Source organism: Culex pipiens, chromosome 3, assembly GCF_016801865.2.
Source record: "Culex pipiens pallens isolate TS chromosome 3, TS_CPP_V2, whole genome shotgun sequence".
Taxonomy (NCBI): domain Eukaryota; kingdom Metazoa; phylum Arthropoda; class Insecta; order Diptera; family Culicidae; genus Culex; species Culex pipiens.
This window is the reverse complement of record NC_068939.1, coordinates 134,024,380-134,048,776: the sequence shown is the minus strand read 5'-3', so window position 1 is coordinate 134,048,776 and position 24,397 is coordinate 134,024,380. Positions and strand designations below refer to the sequence as shown.

Sequence of the window (24,397 nt, the reverse complement as noted above, 5' to 3'; positions counted from 1 at the left end):
CCATGGCATGGCATGGAATGTTACAATCATAGGTCATTTCGCTGTATATTTACATGTGAAAATCAGCATTTCGATAGAGATATTTTATGATCAATATCTTCAAAAAAATTGATCTAAATTAACCATGATTGCATGGTTTTCAATTTATTTCAACAACTGCTTCCAAAATACTCTTCTTGTGGTTTGTTTCTATTCAAAAATCAAACTTTTAAACACTGAGGAGCAATTTTTCAAGTGATTTTTCGAATTTCACGGCATTTCACGGTGTTGACCAGATTTCACGGCCAAGGGCAAATTTCACGGATTACGCGGCTTCCGTGAAATCGCGAAAAATCACTAGCCCTAATTATAATCAATGAAAAATGGTGATAATATGAACAAAACTCTAAATTCAATAATCATTCTGCCTTTTGAGACGTTCTGCCCTCTGATCAAAAGACAAAATTCTACCTTTTGAGGCAATCCCTTCCCAGTGAGCATTCGAAGGGATTCTGACTTTGCCAAGCCAGACAGGATTCGAACCTTACGGCCTTAATTTGCAACCTAAAATGTTGATTTTTTGGAAGAAACTTTCATGTAAAATTGGGCAACCGACGAAATGGGGAACTAAAAATCTGAAAAAGAAACGTATTTGCCATCGAACAAAACCTACGAAATTGTTTTAAAAACTTTAGGTGGTAGAGGTGGGCAAAACCGCTATTTTAGAAGGGCCGTTTATTTTTGCTCGCTCATTAAAAAAGTGGCTTTTTGGCATTTAATAAAAAGGCTAATTAGAAGCATGGTGTGATTTTTTATGTTTTTTATTGGATTGTTATAAATTATCAAAAAAAAAAAAAAAAGAGAATATCTTGTTTTTTTTTGCTGAAAATAAACAAATGCTAATAACGTCATGATTCGAATTCCCGGACGCTTCGAAACCCGGACACTTCATCTTGTTTTATCAATTATTTGGATATAAGTTCGCATTATGAATGTCAAAACTGTGTTATTTGATGAATTCCAACATCAACTTTCATTTGTAGTTTTTTTGAACGCTGTAGTTAATGCCAAAACAATTAAATATAATAAAATTATAAGTTTACCAAAAATGCGAAACATTTCACTTGAAATATTTCATAGGCGTTCGAAGCAACGGGAAGGCAAAGCAGAAATTTATGGTTTCGATTTCCCTCAATTCTAGCAAATTTTTATATAAACTATCGATTGTTTTGATGTTAACAGCTTATTTGAGACATAAAGAATGCCATTCACTAACATTTCAGTCCTAATTTGTGCGATTCATAAGTAAAATCGAGTGTCCAGAATTCGAAGCAAAAGTGTCCGGATTTCGAATCAGTGTCCGGGATTCAAAGCACAACAAGTCATTTTAATTTTAAAATCCGGATGAAAATTTGTTAGAAAAGACATATTTTGCACGTATTCTCTTTAAAACTGACTGTATATACTACATCCTGATAATATTTATACATTTCCAACTTATTACATGATTTTTTGCCAGCCAAACAAAAATGATATGCTACTAAGTGTCCGGATTTCGAATCATGACGTTATTTTGTTTTAAAATAATCTCTGGGCTCTTTTTTATATTCTGATTTAATCGATGAAGTCTATAAATGCCAAAAGTTTAATCGGGCAGGAGATTTTTTTCACATCTCTTGCGCTGAAAAGTTGATTATTATGTTTAGCAACTCATTCATCTTTACTTTTAGAGGATTGTCAACTGGGACGAATCGGGACTGCTGTTTCAGACAGGTGTTTTCACTATATTTTAACTAATTTTGTGCATCGATCTCTTAATTTGAAGGCAAATTATTTTAAAGCTGCTGTCCCTATTCAGACTGTAGTCATGATTCACCCCAGTTGACGGTCAAATAGAAATAATAGAAGCGGTAAAATAGTCTTGAATAGAAGCTAGCAATGGGTTGACACTCTGTAGATGTGCCACCCTGTCTTCTATGTCAACTATGTCAAAATTTCTTGAAATTAGTAGCTTAACAACTTTTCCTAAGACACCAACGCTTTAAAAGGTCACCAGTAAAAGTTAGTGCTTGGTTGACACTCTGTAGGTGACTCACCCTGCATGTCAATAATTTTAAATAAAAGCCACATTCATATACAACAACTTTTCCTAAGACAACATTTTGCTAGGTTGCTTCCTTATTACGTTAAAAAATAAGATTTCGAAATATCTACCGAAGTACTGGCACCCAGTCACGACGTTCTAGCAGGATTCTAGGAGAGTTCTAACAGATCTGGATATTCTTACAGCATTCTAGCAGAAATGTTTCACCGTTCTAGTAGGATTCTGACAGAACCAGCTCTGCTAGAATATTTCGTGACTGGGCAGTGTTGGCAAGAAATAAAATGTTCAGAAGTTAACCGAACACTTATTTGTAGGTTTATAAAACGATGAATTGTTTGACAATATTTTGTATAATTTTGGTTTATTGTGGTTTCGCTCTTGTAAATCACTCGAGAAGTGAAAATATACGCCATACACGGTATCCTAAAACCAGGAACTCGGAACTGACTTAAAAAAGCGCTGATATTGCACGTATGCCAAATTCCCGCAACATTTTTTTGAGCTCAAGAAGACAACCGTTGCAACCTGACACCCTGCACTGCACCCAAAACAAGTTCTCACTAGCAGACGGAGGGCATGACCCACGGGTGGTGGACTTGACAACGGTTATTGACACGTGCGTGCGGGCGTTACGCGTGGTGTAATCGTGCGCGAGGGTTGATTGTACGCCAAGGTTAAACACTAAACACTTTCACTCCCGTCTGTGAGGAAGACTCCCACACCGTGATGGTGGTGCAATTCGCATAACTTGGAGGTACAATGCAGCTCCAATTGGTTTGTAAGCAATTCCGTACAAGTGCGTGAATCAAACCCTCGGTTGGTGAGAAGGACTATACGGCTGGAGTTCCTCGAATGTTCAGCGTGTGTGTGTGTGCAAAGTGTATCCGTAAACACCGTGACCGAACATGGATTGCTAAACTTGCTAAAGAGCTACATTTTACAACGTGATGTAACCGCCTGCCAGTTTTTGATTATAAGTATTGGCCGAAATGTTGGTGGTGTTGAACAGTCACGCGAAGAAAAATTTGGCAGAAAGCGATTTGAGCTTGAACAGCAATCGTTTGTCGAAGCTTAGTAGAAAAGTAGGAAGCTTGCTGTAAACATCTGAAGCATTTTCCCTGAAGATGATTTGTTTACTTCGACAAAACTAACAGCTACAAGGTTTTCAGATCGCTGATCGAATACCATACGATTTTCCCCTTAACTAATTTATGAATTTGTTAAAAGTATTTTATTAATTTTTTCATGATCTTGAAAAAACAAACGTCTTAAACCTAACCCATCTTTTCTCCCCCATTCCAGCCAGCGGACGGTGCAGGAAACCAAAGGATGGGACGTGTTCCGGGACCCTCCGATCAAGGAGGACACCGGCTCGATGGCCGACCAGGCCTGCCTCGAGCTGACGATCAAAATCCTCAAGATCATCGCGTACCTGCTGACGTTCGTGATCGTACTGGCGGGCGGCGTCATCGCCAAGGGCTGTGTCCTGTTCATGTCGTCCCAGCTGCGGCGGGATCGCAAGATCACCTACTGCAACCGGGATATTGCCCGGGACAAGCAGTTTGTGGTGGCCCTGCCCGAGGAGGAGCGGGTAGCTTGGATGTGGGCGCTGATGATCGCGTTCGCGGTCCCGGAGATCGGAGCGTTCATCCGATCCGCTCGGATATGTTTCTTCAAGTCGATGAAGATGCCGCTCAAGTCACACTTTCTGCTGGTGTTTTTGATGGAATCGTTCCACACGATCGGGCTGGTGCTGCTGTTCTTCGTGGTCCTCCCGGAAGTAGACTCGGTGAAAGGCGCCATGCTGACCAACTGCCTCTGCGTGATTCCGGGTTAGTAGTGCGGAAAGTGAACGCGATGGGTGGCGAGCAAACTGTATTAATTATCTTGATTGTTTCAGGTATGCTTGGTCTCTTCTCGCGAACCAACAAGGAAGGAAAGCGTGCCGTCAAAACGATCGTTGATTTGGCAGCGATCGCAGCGCAAATTACCGGCTTCGTGGTGTGGCCACTACTGGAAAACAGGCCAGTCCTTTGGCTGATTCCCGTGTCGGCCCTGCTGACGTCTTGCGGCTGGTGGGAGAATTACGTCTCACCGCAGAGTCCTTTCGGGTTCATCCGATCGATGGGTCGCGTCAAGGAGGATCTGAAGCAAACGCGCTACTTCACCTACATGTTCCTATCTGTGTGGAAGATTTTGCTGTTCTTCTGCATTGTCCTGGTTTCGATGTTTGTCCGCGGAGACGAAGTCTCCAACCTGTTCTCGCTGTTTGGAGTCGGATTCGGTCCGCACAAGATCGTGGTTGAGGAAGTTGCCGTTGCGTTCAGCTCGGCCCTTCCAGATCTCGTGGAAGCGTCTCAGGCTGGGGATACCATCGATATCGACGCCGCGTACAATACAGTTACCTACGTGCTGATCATTCAGATCCTCGGCGCTTACTTCTGTTACATCTTCGGAAAGTTCGCCTGTAAGATTCTGATCCAAGGCTTCAGCTATGCCTTCCCAGTGAACCTAACGATCCCCGTCTCGATCTCTCTGCTGATCGCGGCATGCGGTATTCGTAACGACGATCCGTGCTTCTTCCACGGGTCCATACCGGACTATCTGTTCTTTGAAAGTCCGCCGGTGTTCCGGTTGAGTGATTTCGCCAACCGACAGATGGCTTGGGCATGGTTGCTCTGGTTGCTGTCCCAAACCTGGATTTCGCTGCACATTTGGACGCCCAAGTGCGAACGTTTGGCCAACACCGAAAAACTCTTTGTCACTCCCATGTACAACGCCCTGCTGATCGATCAGTCGATGGCGATGAACCGGAGGCGCGACGATCAAGCGGACGTCAAGACGGAAGATCTGGCCGAGATCGAGAAGGAAAAGGGCGACGAGTACTACGAAACGATCTCGGTACACACGGACGGGTCGGCACTGCCGCGGCCCAGCGTCAAGTCTTCCGATCACATTACGAGAATCTACGCCTGCGCCACCCTGTGGCACGAGACCAAGGAGGAGATGATGGTGTTCCTGAAGTCGATCATGCGAATGGACGAAGATCAGTGCGCCCGTCGTGTAGCGCAGAAGTATCTGCGCATTGTCGATCCGGATTACTACGAGTTTGAGAGTAAGTTTGAACGATCGATTGTTCCAATTCCGCACTAACATTCTTGTTTCGCCCACAGCCCACATCTTCTTCGATGACGCGTTCGAAATCTCCGACCACAGCGACGACGACATCCAGTGCAACCGGTTCGTCAAGATCCTGATTGACACGATCGACGAGGCGGCCTCGGAGGTGCACCAGACCAACATCCGGCTGCGCCCGCCGAAGAAGTACCCGACGCCGTACGGTGGCCGACTGGTGTGGACCCTACCCGGCAAAACGAAGCTGATTTCGCATCTCAAGGACAAGGATCGCATCCGGCATCGTAAGCGCTGGTCGCAGGTGGGTTTGGCGTTGCGTCGGGGTTTGAGGATTTGGTGGTTGTTACTAGGGGGTCTCTTTTTGCTTCTAGGTTATGTACATGTACTACCTTCTGGGGCACCGGCTGATGGAGCTGCCGATTTCGGTTGATCGTAAGGACGTGATGGCGGAGAACACCTACCTGCTGACGCTGGACGGAGATATCGACTTTAACCCGAGCGCGGTGACGCTGCTGGTGGATTTGATGAAGAAGAACAAGAACCTGGGTGCCGCGTGCGGTCGTATTCACCCGATCGGGTCCGGTCCGATGGTGTGGTACCAGAAGTTCGAGTACGCCATCGGTCATTGGCTGCAGAAGGCGACCGAGCATATGATTGGATGTGTACTTTGTAGCCCCGGATGTTTCTCGCTGTTCAGAGGTAGGTTGGGGAGGTGGGGTTTTGTTGGGGTCGAATGATCATGGTTGTGTTTCTTTGACAGGTAAGGGTCTGATGGACGACAACGTAATGCGCAAGTACACGACACGTTCGGATGAGGCCCGTCACTACGTGCAGTACGATCAGGGCGAGGATCGTTGGTTGTGTACGCTGCTGCTGCAACGAGGATACCGTGTCGAGTACTCGGCTGCGTCCGATGCATACACTCACTGTCCGGAGGGTTTCAACGAGTTCTACAACCAGCGTCGTCGCTGGGTTCCGTCCACCATTGCCAACATTATGGATCTACTGATGGACTACAAGCGCACGATCAAGATCAACGACAACATTTCGCTGCTGTACATCTTCTACCAGATGATGTTGATGGGTGGTACCATCCTCGGTCCCGGAACGATCTTCCTTATGTTGGTGGGAGCTTTCGTCGCCGCGTTCAAGATTGACAACTGGACCTCGTTCTACTACAACATCATTCCGATCTTGCTCTTTATGTTAGTCTGCTTCACGTGCAAATCGAACATACAACTCTTGCTGGCACAGATATTATCAACCGTTTACGCACTGATCATGATGGCAGTTATTGTCGGTACCGCGTTACAGCTGGGCGAGGACGGAATCGGCAGTCCTTCGGCAATCTTCTTGATAGCAATGACAGGGTCATTCTTTATAGCAGCCTGTCTCCATCCGCAAGAGTTTTGGTGTATCGCGTCCGGCTTGATCTACCTGCTGTCCATCCCATCTATGTACTTGCTGTTGATCCTGTACTCGATCATCAACCTGAACGTCGTCTCCTGGGGAACTCGAGAGGTTGTCGCGAAGAAGACCAAAAAGGAAATGGAACAGGAGAAAAAGGAAGCCGAAGAAGCGTCTAAACGAGTCAAGCAAAAGTCTCTGCTCGGATTCCTGCAAGGAGGAGCCGGCTCAAACGCCGACGAAGAAGGCTCGATCGAGGTATCCATCGCCGGCCTGTTCCGCTGTCTCCTCTGCACTCATGGCAAGACCACCGACGAAAAGACCCAACTGTTGCACATCGGAGAAGCCCTCGACGCAATCCAGAAGAAGATTGACAACCTGGAGAAGCACATCGATCCGCACGGACATCACACCCGCAAACGTACTGCCTCGGCCGGCTCCAAGGATCACCACCTGGGATCCGTGGCGGAAGATACGGAGGACGAAGACGTCGAGTCGGACTCGGAGACCTCGACGCTGCAGCGCAACGAACGTGATTTCCTGACGAACCCCTACTGGATCGAGGACCCGGACCTGCGGAAGGGCGAAGTGGACTTCATCTCCAGCACCGAGATCCAGTTCTGGAAGGACTTGATCGACCAGTATCTGTACCCGATCGACCAGAACAAGGAAGAACAGGTGGGTTGCTGATCGCTGACGATCTCATCACAAATTACTGATCTTACTCCATTCCACAGGCACGTATCGCCCACGATCTGAAAGAGCTGCGTGATTCGTCCGTGTTCGGATTCATCATGATCAACGCTCTCTTCGTACTGATCGTGTTCTTGCTTCAGCTGAACAAGGACAATATCCACGTCAAGTGGCCACTGGGCGTCAAAACAAACATTACCTACGACGAAGCCACGCAAGAGGTAACGCCAACCGGGAGACATTCGAGCCGTGTGCGCCTGGTCACGATCGTCCCCAACGGAAGAGCACCCCCTCCGCAACCTCAAGCAGTCCCTGACGATCGTACCGCGCCTCGAATGTCTCCCGCTTCGACAGATGTTAATCTGTTTTTTTTTTCTTCTTTTCTTTTCTCTTTTTTATCTACCGTTATTATGAAACCAATCGAAACCCCCAAAAACAACGTTCTTTCGGCGCAAAATCTACTCAAAATTATGACTCGAACGATCACACACCACTACAACAACCAACAACCAAAAAAAAACGACGATCACATCAAATCCAAAACGCCAATCAAACAGGCGCGAATCGCGTCCGACCTGATCGAGTTGCGTAACAAGTCGGTGTTTGCGTTCTTCATGTTCAACGCACTGTTCGTACTGATCGTGTTCTTGCTACAGTTGAACAAAGACAAGTTGCACATCATCTGGCCGTTGGGCGTCAAAACCAACATTACCTATGACGAAGTGACAGCCGAGGTTTGCTACCAATTTCGTATTTTATATATTTCTTCTCTACCTTCCTTCAACCTCCACATTTTTACAAGCTAATATCCAATCAATGTTCCACCAACAACAACAAAAAAAACAACCCTTCACCACTGCAACCACACCAACTTCTTACTCGAATAAAAACTCTTCTTCACAATTCACCACCACCACCTCAACCAAACCCTCCACCACAAGGTTCAAAGGTTTCTCAACGTGGTCGTCCCAACTTTACCCCCCAATGGTTTTTGGCCCCTCCCGGCGCTAACTCTAATGTGTCTTGTCGTTTAAATGTGGAGCGTAAACATAAGGCATGATCTTACCCCGTTGACTGTACCGGCGGGTGGTTTTGGTGTCCGGAGCAATAACCAGGTTCTGAATGTACTCCCGAAGGCGGGGTTCCCCACACTCAGGGATGTCCGTGATTAACACCTAGGTTTACGTCCAAATTGTTCATATGTGTGCACGAAAAAAAAAACTAAATTTGCAATCCGTTTCGCTCTTTTTGTAGTAATCCTTAGAAATCCTTACAAAGATGTAAAGGATCTTTAAAACCGTATATTATGCCCAAAACAGTATCAAGCCGAAATTAAAAATTTATCACCATATCACGACGATATGTAAAATGCTTTTTGTATTGTACAGTCCAGACTCGATTATCCGAAGCCTCGATTATCCAAAGTTAGTCAAATTTGAATAGTTGATTGCTTTAAAAATTACATAATGCATTTTTTTTAATATTTCATCGCCGCCATTTTGGCCAACATCTTGCATTTAAAAATTCTAAATCACTAGAGTAGTTGGATGGTCATACTAAAGCTGAGCAATCTAAAATAAGAAAACGAAAAAAAAAGGGATTCGATTATCCAAAAATTCGAATATTCGAAGTGATTTTTTTCCGAGGCGTTCGGATAATCGAGTCTGGACTGTATTTCAATGTTTCAAATGTCACGCATTTTGATTAATACTACACGCAGGGTTGTTACGGACGGCGCGGATCGCGCGGATGGCGCGTTTCGCGCGGATGGCGCGTTTCGCGCGGATTTGGCGCGGATTTGCTGACTAATTTTGCTCAGGCGCGGATTTCGCGCGGATGGCAATTTTGATGAATAAATAGATAAATAGATAAAATTACTTTCAAGTTATGTATTAAGAAAAATAATATCAAGAATAACGAGAATTTGTTTTTTTTTTCGTTGAGTGCAATTCCAATTTCTTATTAATAGATTTTTTTTCTGAAAATGTTTGTTTGTATTTTCTTAATAAGAACCGTCGAAAAATTAATATGAAGATTATGTAGAGATTATTTTTTAAATGTACGGCTGAGAATTTCTTAAATATAATCACGGCGTGTTTTCTGGGCAACCTTAAGGAGAAAAAAATAGTCATCACTACTTTCAAAAGTGTCTTATAGGAAATTTTCTCAGCTTTCCAATGCTTCTAAGAGAAAAATGTTTCATCGGGAAATTTCTGAGATATCTCTATTTTAAGTTTTTTTCTTTTAAAATCCTTGATCATTTATTGGAAACTTTTAAATAACAGTCCAGGAAACAAATGATGTGTTTCATGTGTATTTTACTGACCAAAATGAGCAAAATAAGGCAAGAAACAACTTTGTAGAAGGTTGGAAACCGCTAAACATTTTGAGAATTAAGTTTCAACCGAATTTTTGAATATGTGGGATTTATTCAAATAATAAAATAATAAAACCGTATTGAAATATTATTTTTACAAGAACAAATAGATTATTACATAATTTTTTTTTTTTTATATATAAAGACCGAATTACGCACATCCAACTGGAAGTTGGAACATTCACCTACTCCATTCGGAGTTAGGCTCGGTTTGTCTTATTTTTCATATTCTGATATTCTGATTATTTCTTTTTTTATGGAGTAGGGCTACATGCCCTCTCATCTTTTCATCGATCTTTACATTTTTCATAAATACTGCAGCACGTGCCAGTGAGCCAGAGCTCCTTTAAGGCAGTGCTTAACTACTTGTTGTGTACAAATAACACCGGTCTGCTCTGATTCAGCTTGGAATTAGCTGATACAACCGAAATTTCTACAGGTTTGAGATTGATAGGGTATTACAAGATTTTTATGAATAAATATCATATTTCCTTAATCAAACACTAACTAGTTGCATGGATACAAAACATGTTTTATACTCGAAATTATACTGCAAATTACTGTTGCTAGCTTTAGGAGAAATACTTTTCATTAGTATGAAATGATTGTTTCAGTTTTTTGTATTAAATTATCAAGGAATTAGCAATATTTTAGAAGTTTATAAGACTTTCATTTTCAATCTCATCCTAAAAAAATATATATGTCTTGATTTTTGTTCAAATAGTTTGGAGGGAAAGTTTCTGTTAGATTTTTTTTGTTAAAATACTATTTAATTTTTGTTCAAACAAAAATAAATGTTTGTGACGGTGTTTTCAGAATTCTGAATTGGAAGACTCGAGTTTTATTGCAACTTTTAAGTGCATTTTCTACAGAAAACATTTTATAAAATTTTATCTTTATTTTATACTCATGAAAATATGACTTTTGAAGCTTGCTACAGTAATATTAGTACATTTTCGATTTCAAATCATATTTGTATTTGTGTTCCTGGTTAATGTTTGCTTAAGAAAATATCAAATTTGTTCATTGAAATTCAATAATACCATTAACAATCACAAACCTGCCAAAGTTTTGGTTGAACAAGCTAAATCAGAGTAGACACGTGAAATTTGTACACAAAAAATATGTAATTATCAAAAAATTCTTGTAAAAAATACATTTTTACACTGTTTTATGATTTTAATTTCTGAATAAATCCCATTTATTAAAAAACTAAGACAAAACATAATTTTCAAAATGTTTAGCGGTTTGCAACCTTCTACAAAGTTGTTTCTTCATTTACTCATGAAACACATCATTTGATAAGTTTTCTGAACTGTTAGTATAGAGTTTCCAATAAATAATAAGGAATTAAAATCCAAAACCTTAAAATAAAGATTTCTCAGAAATTTCCCGATGAAACATTTCGCTTTTAGAAGCATGGGACAGCTAGAGAAAATTCCTATTAGGACACATTTGGAAAGTGGCGATGACTAATGTTTATGATAAGGTTGCTTAGAAAAAACACGCCGTGATAATTATTATATCTTAAATCATTCTTAATAATAGGCTTTGATAGTTAATTTTTTGAGGTTTTGATAAGTATTGTTTTTTTAACCTTATTTATTTTAATTTTTATAGTGGATTTATTCAATATGCATTTGGATTTTAGTTTGGATTTACCGTAGAAATATTTTTTAAATTTTAACTTTCTTGGCAAAAAAATAAAAAGAATCTGAACATTTAAAAAAATTAATTATCCTTCAGTCAAAATTAAAATTTCAATATTCGAAACAGTTAAAAAATTAAAATTCGATTAAAAAAAAATTTCGATTTTCTTAAATTTAATTTAAAGAATTCCAAAAACTCCAAAAACCTAAAAGAAATCGAAAATTCAAAATTTAAAGAAAATGCAAATTAAAAAATTAAAAAAATAAAATTGAAACTAAAAAATATTAAATTTAAAAACATTTTGCCAAACATAAAATAACGGGATTATATTCAAAAATCTCAAATTATAAATAAATCTTATATTCTAAAATTTAAATCCGAAATTCCGAAATTCAAAAATTCCAATTCCGAAATCCGAAATTCAAAATTCCAAATTCAGATAAGTCCGAAATTCCAAAATTATGAATTCCGAAATCCGAAATTCCCGATATTCTTAAATTCTTAAATTCTTAAATTCTTAAATTCTTAAATTCTTAAATTCTTAAATTCTTAAATTCTTAAATTCTTTAATTTTAAAATTCTTATATTCTTAAATTCTTAAATTATTAAATTCTTAAATTCTTAAATTCTTAAATTCTTAAATTCTTAAATTCTTAAATTCTTAAATTCTTAAATTCTTAAATTCTTAAATTCTTAAATTCTACTTTCTCAAAAAAAATAAAATTATTCGCTCTACAGCCATGCATTGGCGGTTCTCGATTGCGAGATTCTATCGAAAACTAGGTGTTCGGAAAGATTGATTGTTGAGGGCAATTGCAAACCCTCTTTTTAACACCTTAGCTTTCCTTCCTACCCGGGGATTCGAACTGTCGACCTTTGGAGTGTTTGTCCAACTGTCCTACCTGCGACTCCTCCGGAGGCTGATAGGACCCAGGAGCGACTCTACACCTGGACTGACTGAGTCTAACGACTAACCTTTTTTAGGTTAGTCGGGTCTCATTTACTTCCCTTCCGGAAGGAAAAGACGTGTCAGGACAATTCTCGTCTCGAAAAATGCACAGTGGACCGGTCTGGGATCGAACCAGGCGTATATTACTTTCTTAAATTCTTTAATTTTCTGAATCGATAAATTGTTCATAATTATTGGTAATGCAATTTTGTTTCGGAATAAAATTTTGGAGGATGGGAATACAATCTGTATTAAATTTTATTGATTTTGAATTTTTTTGAATTTCGATTTTCTAAGTTTCAAATCATATTAAAATTTTAGATTTTGTTTTACTGCGCTGTTATTTTTGAGTTAATTTTCTTTTATGAGATTTTAAATTTTGGTTTATTTTGGTGTTATAATTTTTTATTTTGTTTTTATGGGTCAAAATTGTTGTTAGTGTCCCTCTGATTTGCAAAAAGATTTTTTTTGTTGACACTTTTCTTGATGTCTCTTGAGGTATTTTTTAAAAGAATTTTTTGCTTTCATTCCTTCAAACATAAAACGAGTTTCATATTTTTTAATAAAATACTTTCTTTATTAGTTTTTTCTTTGGAAATAACATTTCTTGAATGTTGGTCCCAATTTTTTTCATATGGCGCGGATTTCGCGCGGATTGAGGTTTCGGTCGGCGCGGATTTGGCGCGGATTTTTTTTCGACTTTCCCGTAACAACCCTGTACACGGATAGAAATCCTGTAAGCTGATCCGGTAATTCTATGTTGTCTGTTCTTTTATTTATTTATCATCTTTGCAGACTTTAGGGTTTCTTACTAACTAAGCAACAAAATTCTACTTCTAAACATAGATTTACACACATTAAAGTCAAAATTTTCCAAAATAGTCGAGTGATTGAACTTTCTACAGCAGGCGTCAAGAGGGTTGTGGTGTCCGTAGTTCGCCGTGTGTCTTGGTATGTCGAGAAGCTGATGGTTCCGAAGTTCTCTTGAGGGAACTCGGATGTGGACTTCTTCGAGTAGGTCACTGCAGTCGATGTTGTTCCGCAAGACGTCAAACACAAACAGTCGTTGAAGGAGAACTCTTCTGTGTTGGAGTGTTGGCAGGCCGACCAGAGCGCACAGGTTCGTGTAGGGTGCCAGCGTCACAGGGTCGTTCCAGGGCAACACTCGAGCTGCAAACCTTACGAACCGACGCTGGATACTCTCGATCTTCTGCTGATGGACGGCGTAATACGGCGCCCACACCGGTACGGCGTACTCCAACACACTGCGAACTAGCGAGAAGTACAGCGTTTTGAGGACCCTCACGTCGGTGAAACCAGCAGCATTTCTTCGAAGGAAACCGAGCATAGCGTACGATTTGGCCACGGAGATGGAGACGTGCTGGTTGAATTCCATCTTGCAGTCAATCGTGACGCCCAAGTCCACGATGGAGTGAACGCGTTCGAGTGTGGATCGGCCCATGTTGTACTCCGCAAGATTTGGGCTCCGAATCCTGTAGAACGAGATCAGCTTGCACTTTTTCTCGTTCACTTCCATTCCGTTCTGAACGCACCAGCGAAGCAGCACGTTGATGTCTTCCTGGAGAGCACGGACGTCGTCAGAATCTCCAATTCGCCGGAATATTTTGAGGTCATCGGCGTACAGCAGCTTGCATGGCTGGAGACGGGAACACAGGTCGTTGATGAACAGCACGAAAATCAACGGGCCAAGGTGGCTTCCTTGCGGGACGCCGGAAGGTATTTCGTAGCAGGTCGAGAGAGAACCAGCGATCTTCACATAGGCGGAACGGTTGACCAGGTACGAGTTGAGCCAACGAGTAACCCAGTCCGGCAGGCCAAGCGCTGTTAGTTTGGCGATAGATAGCTTGTGGGGGACTCGATCGAAGGCCTTGGCGAAATCAATGTAGACGGCATCAACTTGTTGACGCTTCTCCATCCTCCGGATTATCCAGTTCGTGTACGCCATCAGGTTGGACGTCGTAGATCGCTGTTTCATGAAGCCGTGCTGGTATTCCGAGATGATGTTTTTCACGGACGGGTAGATGTGGTCAACAAGCAACTTTTCCAATACTTTTGCCAAACAGCTCAGAATTGAGATCGAACGGTAGTTCTCAACTTTGGCGCGACTCCCCGATTTGTGGATCGGGGTAATTGAGGCGACCTTCCACTCCGACGGGAAAGCACCTTCGGAGAGCGAGCGGTTGAAAATGCTTGTGACGGGACGGGCAAGCGAGCTGCAGCTGTCTTGACGACAGATGGAGGGATCCGGTCCGGTCCAGGGCCTTTTGCTGCATCCACCGAGCCAAGAGCCTTCTTTACTTCCGCAACCGAGACTGTGAGCAGCGGAAGGTTAATGTTGTAGGTTGCTAGTTCGTTTAGCTGCTCTGGGGGAACCGTGGGGTCTTGCGAGCTGTGAACGGTTTCGAAAAACCGTGCAAATAGGTTTGCGGCTGCCTCCGGAGAAGTCGATTTTTCCTCGCGATACGACACATCTGTTGGTATTTCTCCCACCTGCTTCCTCTCCTTGACATACGACCAGAAATTCTTCGGGTTAGACTGGAGATTGTCCTGAACTCCTGCGATATAATTCTGGTAGCTCGTAACCTGTTGCTCAGCAAACTCAGTTTCGAGGTACGAGAGTGTGACCTTGTTTCCCCACGAGCTTCGATTCACGAACCGCTTACGTGCCTTCCGCAGTTGGTTGCGTAAGTTCCGAAGCTGCGAGTTCCACCACGGCGGCGTCCTGGAAGGGCAACGAAATCGCCTGGCTCGAACTGGCACTGTGTCGCGTAACACGTTCAGCAGCTGGTCGTAGAACTCTGTCACGGCGTCGTCCAGTGAGCCCGCTGTGTCCATCGTACTCCAATCAACAGCTTCTAGCCTTGAATTCAGCGTTTCAAAGTTGCAACGTTTGAAATCGAACTCCTCAGCAACCGGATCGATAGATTCGGAAGCAGGTGTGTGCGCGCAAATCTCAGAACGAATGGAGGATGCGGGGCGTCTATCGGTAAGAGTGAGTTCGGGGGCTGTAACAGCTCAAAGGCCGCAGCGTCATTCACAAAGGCGAGATCTAGTAAGCGGTTGGAGTTGTTCAGCAGGAAGTTTATTTGTACCAGCCCGCTGGCCAGGAAGGACTCGGTGAGAGCCACCTCTGCATCGGACGACGCGTTCGCGGGGAGAAAGCCACCGACGTCTTCATCGAAGACCCAGACGAGATCCGGAAGGTTGTAGTCCCCGACAACAACCACCACGTCTTGATCCGTTGCTTTTTCGAGAATTTGCTGGACGGATTCAGCATGCAAGGTGTACACGTCGGGAGTGGTGCGTGGTCGGACGTAAATCCCGCAAACGAAGAGAGAGAAGGAATGGAAGTTGATGCGAACCGTTGACTGCTCCAACCGTTCGCAGTTAGCCAATTCTACCTCCCTAGCTCCAAGGTCGCTTTTGACAGCAACAAGTGCTCCTCCTCCACGAGCTGCGCTGGACGTGGCGGTGTTTCGGTCGAGTCGGAAGATCTTGTAGTTCGCGGAGAACTCCGAGTCCAGAATACTGCCGTGCAACCAGGTTTCGGTGAGAACCACTACGTCGTAGTCACTGGACATCAAGGCGAGGCGCAGTTTCTCCGTCTTTGTTCGCATGCCGCGAATGTTCTGGTAATAGATGGTCAAGTGTCGTGGAGGGCTGCAAGCCAAGGGATTGTCAGGAGAAGAAAAAACTGTTGACTCAGAGTACTCGCCTGGAGTTTGTTGTTGGAAGACCCCCTCTCGACTTCCGAACGCAGACAAATTTGTCAACATTTTTAACAGATTAGCTTACAGAATTTGTATCAGTGTAAGTATAACAAATAGCACTATATAAGCTCATTTTTTTGCTGAGCTTCGGTTAATAATTGTTTTATCTAGCGATAAAATGGCTACATTTTGCACAAAAAAATAGAATAGCTTATGATTAAGTAATTTTCTAGAACTTCGGAAGTTTTTCTTCGAGAATTTCAATTTTGTATTTTTTATTTGGATCAGACCTTGTCAAAGAATCAGACTTTGTCAAAGTTCAAAGACTATGTCTATGCAAAAAGGCTTCATTTTGCATCATAAGTTTTTTCTTAAGGCTCCATACAATTTTGCGACCTGGTCATACAAATTTATGAATAGTCGAAAAAAAATTCTTGAGGTTTTGGTTTCTTCGGCAAAGTTGTACTGCCGTTTTACGCATAATTGTTCCATGTCATTTTTTGACGATTTTGACTTTTTAGCATTTTTGAATTTAATTTGACGTATACTATAAGGAAAACACATAAAATCCAATTTTTATAAGCTAGTTTTATTAGTTTTTTTTTCTTCGCTGATCGAAACTAGGCTTTCACCAACTGTTTTTCATTGTATTTTTTTTATTTTGATGAAATATTGTCAATCGATTCCTTAGGCTCAAATAAGCCATCTTGTTTCATCTGAAAACACCAAACTAGATTTCGCCCGGGGCGAAAATTGGATCTCATGTTTTTTCATAACCCCTGAAATCTCCCAATGTATTTTATTGAAATAACCTTTGGTGATCTTTTAAAATAGGTAAATCACTAGATTTTCATGAAATTCAGACAAACAGTGAAGCAATGAATTATTCTTTTACATTAAATATTTTCGGACAAAATAAGTTGTTTCCCTTCATTAACATTATTACCCGCTGTAGTCGAAATTGACAAAAAATATGGCGGCTCTAGAACGACTTTTTTAAAGTGCTTATAGAAACTTGATAAACAATAGAAATTCATTAGGAAAGTTTCAATTAAAGCTAGAAATGAATGAATATGTAAATCTGCACAATAAATTCAACCAAAAAATGGTATAAGTTTGCTAAATACAGATTAAATCCAGTAGGTGGGCGAAAACTGCGTCCTCTACCCTATGAACATTATAATGAAGTATGAATACCAACCATACAACGGATTGAAATATTGTAAGTGAACCCGTAAAACATGGTTAACAAATTTGAAACATAAGTTGTTTTTGTAATCAAACACGTTTCTTTTATCAATACAATACAGTGATGTTATTCAATTAATTTGCACATTCATATGCTTATCAATAGTGTGAAACAATAGTGTAAAATCAGTATTTTTTCTTAAATGGTTTTAAAACAATATAGACGATAAATATAAATATTTCAATGAATAAAAAAGCATGGTGAATTATAAAATTATAAATCGATTCAAAGTGCACATATCAACCTCATTAAACCCCAGCGCCCAGCAACTTGCATGTCTTCGCACGCGGAAAGGGTCTTCCTTACACAAAAAAAAAAAAAAAAACAAACCCGCATGGCTTACAACTGCCAACCAATCACCTGCAAACTGCATCGACCACTTTTACGAAATGATACCCCAATGCTTGCAACCATAACCTCAGTGGTGCAATGTGACCCGTGCACATCTGACTACAGTCTACTTTCAATGCGACTTACTGGGAGATTTTTTTGACGGAAATAACCACAAATACTTGAACTGACTTTAAAACACACATGGTAAAACATCGTTTTTATGTTATTTGTTCCCTTTCCCCCTTCCCAAACTCGGCTTAAAAGAGTTGCAACTACTGTGCAACAAGTTTGTTACTCAACAGATTTTTTTTGTACTTAAGCAGTCTTAGATCAAGGTTGCTCAAGATTAACAAAAATAAAGCTGAAATCCTCTCTGCGCGTGACTAAAAGTCAAATGTCAAAACGTTTTGTTGTTTTTAACAATCCTCTTCAAAAGTCAAACAAATCATGTGTCTCCCCTAACACCCAGCCCCCACCCTCTTTCCTGTCCCCAAAAACAAAGGGTACATGTGCATGTGCATCCGTCCGTTAGCTCTTAAGTGCCCGGGATTGTGACTGTGCTAAACCAAACTCACCTAACGCTAACGCTCTAACGGTGTAGCGTGAGAAACCGCCCCCCGCACAAACGTTTCCTTCTAACGCTCCCCCCTCTTTTCGTTTCAACCTAACGCCACCCATCCGGCGCGACGCAGGTCCACATCTCCAAAGAGTACCTGCAGCTGGAGCCGATCGGTCTCGTGTTTGTGTTCTTCTTCGCGCTCATCCTGGTGATCCAGTTCACGGCCATGATGGGCCATCGGTTCGGCACGCTGTCCCACATCCTGGCCTCGACCGAGCTCAACTGGGGCTGCAACAAGAAGCCCGAGGAGCTCTCGCAGGATGCTCTAATAGATAAGGTATGATCGGGAAGAGGGTTGACTTGAAACATGCTGTAACAACTCTCTCAACTCTTTGCACAGCACGCGGTGGAGATCGTCAAGAATCTCCAGAGGTTGCAGGGCATCGACGGCGACTACGACAACGACTCGGGCAGCGGACCGGACCGGATCGCCCGCCGGCGCACCATCCAGAACCTGGAGAAGGCGCGCCAACCGCGGCGCCAGATCGGCACGCTGGACGTGGCCTTCAAGAAGCGCTTCCTGAAGCTGACGGCGGACGAGAACAACAGCGGCACGCCCATCCTGACGCGCCGCATGACCATGCGCCGGGAGACGATCCGGGCGCTGGAGGTGCGCAAGAACTCGGTGATGGCCGAACGGCGCAAGTCCCAGATGCAGACGCTGGGCGCGAACAACGAGTACGGCATCACCGGCGTGGTGAATAATGTGAGTGTTGACTTGGGGGACTTCAACTTTAAGACTTTGACGAACGCTATTTTTCTTCCCACAGACCAACAACAACGCGCCACCTCGGCCGGTGCGGATTTCGAACGCCGGCGTGAGCGTGAAGGACATCTTCAACGTGAACGGTGGTCCCGGCGGTGGCGGGGACATTTACGGCGTGACCGGCCAGCTCAACCAGGCGTACGAACCGGTCATCGAGGATGACGACCGCAACTCGCTGCGGCTGCAGCCGCGCAACCAGGTCACCTGGAGCAACAGCAACGGGCGGCTGTGACAAAACCGGGCCACCTCCCTGACCAGCATCGGGGCCACGACGAACCACGTGATCCTGGACGACGACGACGAGTCAGAATGTGTGACGCTTAGCGATTAGGCACCAAGTGATGGAATCAATCCAGACGTTAATTTATAGCATAATTCAAACACACAGACAGAGATTCTCCCCAACTCGAGCGAGTGAAAAGCAATCCAATAACTGCCGATATTAAGTACTACTACCAACTACTCTTTTTTATTGTGAAACTCTAAGATTAAGAGCAATGTCAACTGAAAACTGCCCTCCCCTAAACTGATATACTCATCGTCGCAATCAGCAAAACAAAACGAAGATTCAATACTCAATAGATCATAAAAACGCACTAACGTAGCATTAAGCACGAGGAAAATCAACGCACAAAATCAAATAACCAGAAAAAAAAACTAATTTCCTGTTTCGAATCGAAAAAAAAAAACACAAAACAAAACAGAGTTCAAAATTGTAAACAACTTTGATTTCGAGTCGCCTAATGCATATTTATTTGCTAGAGAATAAAATCAATTTTAGGCCCCACCTCCCCCCCCTCTCCCAAGCAGGCGCAATCGATCGTCACAAAATTTTATTGTAAATATGCTTCGTTCTCTGCATGATTTTACCTCCTGTGTTTGCGAATAGTTAGTTACTCGATTTATTCTTTTCCAAACTACTCGTTAGATCAATTATGTTTTGCGATGAGAAGAAGAATGATGAAGAAGCCGTCCAATTTCTTCCAATGTAAATCTTAGTACGATATACAAACTGATGGAATAAACTTGATAGACTTATTTTACATTTTTACATTTAGTTAAGATGTGTTTGATTTATTGAAAGAAATGTTTAACGATCAACTTTACTTTTTAACCTTTCTTATGTGATCAGACAATCCATGACCTGCTGCCAAACTCGCGACTGTTTTATGTCGATTGCTGAGATCACGGAGAAAGCGAAACCACCATTCGCGCGGCCCCACAGGTCTTGGCCGCTATTGCCAGATTCCTGCTCGGCCCTAGACGTCCGAAGGCTTGAGTGGGGACAGAACCCAAACCTCTTTTAGCACCATGGATCCCATCCATCTCGGGATTTGAACTGACAACCTTTGGATTATGAGTCCAACCGCCGATCAACGGCCTTCATCGACCCTAACCGTATTCGACTGGATTTGAATTGGAATCTACTACATACCTTTGATTGAATCCATGAGAGCTGGAGTGATATTAATATGAACATTATCATATCTAACAATATTCCTGAAACACCAATCATCGTGAAGTTGGCCTATTTGTACACTGTGTAAATTCTATTATATTTCACCGTCATTCGTGTTTTGAACTAAAAATAATAAAAATATCTCTAATCTAATCTAACCCTAGCGCAGCCAGTCTTTCAAAGACATCCTGGAAAATGCCTTAGGTTGATTAGCGCCTAGCATCCTCTTGTCATTATTAACAATTGCAGTACCCTAATGCAATAAATTGCTTTGAAACATTACAAACGTTAAAGCGGCCAGGCCAACTCCGTAAAGGTAACCGCAAAGATGATTCGTTGAATTGGATTGAATTTGAACACGAATGTTAAAACAGCAATATAGTTCTGAATCTACAGGGGAGGAAGAAACGTGATAAAACAATGTGGTACAAAATTTGATACGGGAAATAAAATTGCAAGAAAAAAAAAAGATTGTTGGAAATAAAAATCCTGACACACACAATTTCCAAAAACAAATTTGAAATTCCGTCGTAAAACTACTTACTTTTTCTGTCTTATTCGAACGACAAACCCGAGCATGGGTAAATAACAAGGGAAATGCGTAATAATACCTTTCTCTGGTATCAATGCCAAATTTTTGTATTTCTGATCCCTTTAAAACTTGTCTTATGATTATACAAGAGCAAAATTTGGTATCATAAACAAATTGGCGATGACGAACCTTACGTTTCCAAGACATGATTTTTTGAAAATAAAAACTGAGCTTTACGACGCGCTACGCGCAAAAGAAGGAAAATGCCGAAATCGGCAAAAAATCAACTTTTTTCACTAAAACGTGGCGCGTCGCAAAACTCAGTTTTTATTTTCAAAAAATCATATCCCGCAAACGTACGGTTCGACATCGCCAATTTTTTTTAATGTTATGTGAAATTTTCCGAGGAATCCGATAAAAATATTTTCAGACAATAGGCTCTTTGGTCCAGACACGGTCAAAACGCAAATTTTAAGTTTTCATACGACTTTTTCAAATGTTAAGGTAGATTTTTGAAACTTACTACTACTTTTCTCAAATAGGCAATTTTATTACCTGAGCAATTCTTTACCAAAACCGGAAATGGATTTTATTTGTATTTTTTGATTTGGCTCAAACATTGTGGGGGCCTTCCCTATCACCAAATAAGGTATTTTGCGTCATTGGTTCACCCATACAAGCCTCCATACAATTTTGGCTGCTGTCCATACAAAAATTATATGTAAATATTCAAACAACTGTAACTTTTGAGTGAATATTCTGAACAAATTTTCTGGCAAAGTTGTAGGTATTGTTGAGGACTTTTGAGAAAAAATAGGTACACGGAAAAAAACATTGCAGATTTTTTAATATTTTTTTTTTTCACTAAAACTCAATTTCCCAAAATATTTTTTGATTTTCGATATTTTTTGATATGTTTTAGGAGACAAAAATCCGCAACTTTTGAGCCATAGAGAAACATGGTCAAAAAATCTGCCGCCGAGTTATGAATTTTTGAAAAAATAGTGATTTTTGGAAAAAATCGAAATTTCATGCAAAAACAAATTTGACATTATTTTTAAATGCAAAATTGAATTTGCAATCGAAAAGTACTTTACAGATTTTTTGATAAAGGGCTCCGTTTTCAAGATTTAGCCACCGAAAGTTTGATTTTAGCGAAATATTTGCAGTTTTTCGATTTTTTAAAATAGTGACCATGAGTGACAATTTCTAAAAATATTTTTTTTAAAGTTCAGAAAATTTGCTATAAAATTGTCTAAGAGACATTGAAGATTGGAACTCGGGTTACTGAGATGGAGCCGCTTTAAAAAAAAGAAACACGAAAATTGAAGTTTTCTAAATCTCACCAAAACAACCCACCATTTTCTAATGACGATATCTCAGCAACTAATTGTCCGATTTTCAATGTTAATGCATGAAACACTCGTAAAATTTTCCGATCTTTTCGAAAAAAATATTTTTATTCAATGTTAGGCCCACGTTTGGTCTCACAGTTGGAAAGTTACGAGTTAAAGAATAAACAAGTCATTAGAAAATCGTCAAAAAAGAGGGCGGTGTTTGGTTTCCACAGAACCACCAGCCGTTCTCCGGGAACTCAACAGGTGGTGCCAAAAAAAGAGGGATGGTCCAATCGGCACCAATCTTGGGATTTCTGTTAACTATCGATAGCTGAACGTTCCCTCCAAGTTTCGTCCAAATCGTGGAAGTCAGTTTACCACCATTGTTTAAGTACTTATCTAATCTTATCTAATCTAACACAAACGCAGCCAAAGCATGCTGAAAAATCTTGTGATTAGATTATGCCCCAAGCACTTTCCTTGTCGAGGGTTGTGTTTACCGCAGAGAGCATCTGAGAACGGATCACATTTCACTAGGGCGTCCAAATTTCCCGGGTTTTGAAATTCCCGGGAAACGGGAAAAATATTTTTGAAATCCCGGGAATTCCCGGGATCCCGGGAAATTTTTGAAGCAGTCATAAAATCGATGTTTTCATAATATTTGATACGTTTTCAAACTTAAAATCATAAATTAGATCAATAATAATAATTGGCAACAGTATACACTTCCATCCAAACAAGGACGACAGTTTTTAAATAACTTGAATTAAAAATTGTTTTTTTTTTTGTTCTTTGCTTGTGCTTCAAAAAAACTATAATTTTCAATCTTAATGTGATTCAAATTAAATAAGTGTTTTAAAAATATATTTCTTTTATATATTTTTTGTATGCCATAACTAGAAAAGCTTGAAAATTTTCTTTAAAAATGTAAAAAAAACGAGAAGTGGCAACAAAACCAAATTTTTTTTTTAAGTCCTATAAGTCTTTCATATGTTTTTCGGACCCTTTAAAACAAAAACTCTAGAAATAAAATGATACCAGTCAATGTAAAATTTCAGATAAGTTTTGATTGTCTTATTTAACATAAAACATATTTTACTAATAATCTTTAAGTTACTACCGCCAACTTGAGAAAATCAGGACTACAGGCTGAGAAGGTACAGGAGATTTTAGAGCATTTAATTTGTAAATTGGACTTAAATAGCTGTCTTAATTCGTTACGTTTGTCGTGATTTGCCGCAGATTCCTGTGTTTGATGAAAAATAATTCAAGATGATATATTTTTATTCAAATTTAAAATCCTCAATAAAAATATAATACCCAGTCTTTAAAAAAACATAAAATTAAATAGAAAATATTAAAAACACCAGGCATTTTGGGGAACTGTGAAATAAAAAAATTATACAATTTTCCCTTATAAGAATAATTAAAGCGGATATATGCCGAATACAAATTGTAATGCTTTAAATTTTGTATCAATTACTATGTATTCAACTGTTCATCTATTTCTACAACCAAATCTGAATTTCCAGACCAATATTTGATTTTTTTTTTCAATTTCGGGAATTCCCGGGACAAATTATGAAAATTCCCGGGATTCGGGAATTCCCGGTTTTGGAAAAATCCCGGGATTTTTGTCCCGGGAATTCCCGGGATGGACGCACTACATTTCACAGAATCTACAGGGGAGGAAGGATGCGTGGACATACCGTACCAAACGCTCCGTTACCACATTTTTTAAAGTAATCACGACATTTTTTCAGTTTCTTTAAGGGGCCCACACAACTTCTCAAAGTTTGGGAACGATTCGTACAAGTTGTGGAACTTGTATGAGAAAAAAACTTTTTTTTTTGTATTTAAAAATCCACGTTTCACGATATTTCAAAGCCGGAATCGTTTTCGAAACTGGTCTAGAACGCAGTTTTCGTGCATAAACACGTTTTAGACCAGTTTGTAGGACGCTGTATCTTGAAATTGAACACAATTGAATCGCTTTGTGCAAAGTAAGGACTTGACCAATCGTTCCCAAACTTTGGGAAGTTGTTGGCGATAGTCTCAGACGGCACTTTGTAAACCC

General features: G+C 40.9%; 2 protein-coding genes across 5 annotated transcripts in view; one reads left to right on the top strand and one right to left on the bottom strand.

Annotated features, from left to right (window-relative positions):
* Window positions 1-20,049, top strand: part of LOC120422478 (chitin synthase chs-2) — an 83,329-nt gene extending 63,280 nt beyond the window's left edge. For 3 of the 4 annotated variants that reach the window (XM_052709672.1, XM_039585934.2, XM_052709670.1), the window contains 9 exons: window positions 3,386-3,915; window positions 3,984-5,198; window positions 5,257-5,519; window positions 5,590-5,917; window positions 5,979-7,303; window positions 7,876-8,052; window positions 18,300-18,503; window positions 18,567-18,932; window positions 18,997-20,049. In XM_052709672.1, coding sequence (XP_052565632.1) covers window positions 3,386-3,915; window positions 3,984-5,198; window positions 5,257-5,519; window positions 5,590-5,917; window positions 5,979-7,303; window positions 7,876-8,052; window positions 18,300-18,503; window positions 18,567-18,932; window positions 18,997-19,224 — 4,636 coding nt within the window. In that variant the 3' untranslated portion in view covers window positions 19,225-20,049. Of the gene's footprint in view, window positions 1-3,385; window positions 3,916-3,983; window positions 5,199-5,256; window positions 5,520-5,589; window positions 5,918-5,978; window positions 7,304-7,362; window positions 7,540-7,875; window positions 8,053-18,299; window positions 18,504-18,566; window positions 18,933-18,996 lie in introns of all 4 variants that reach the window. The other variant, XM_052709671.1, reaches the window with a different exon arrangement.
* On the bottom strand, window positions 14,277-15,155 carry LOC120422479 (uncharacterized). Its single transcript, XM_039585936.2, has one exon. It carries the CDS (start codon window positions 15,148-15,150, stop codon window positions 14,380-14,382), a length of 771 nt encoding a protein of 256 aa, XP_039441870.1. The 5' UTR covers window positions 15,151-15,155; the 3' UTR covers window positions 14,277-14,379.
* Window positions 20,050-24,397: the final 4,348 nt, after the last annotated feature.

What these genes read in the sequence shown, in the direction of transcription:
- LOC120422479 (XM_039585936.2), bottom strand. Translation starts at nt 15,150, where the DNA reads ATGGACACAGCGGGCTCACTGGACGACGCCGTGACAGAGTTCTACGAC.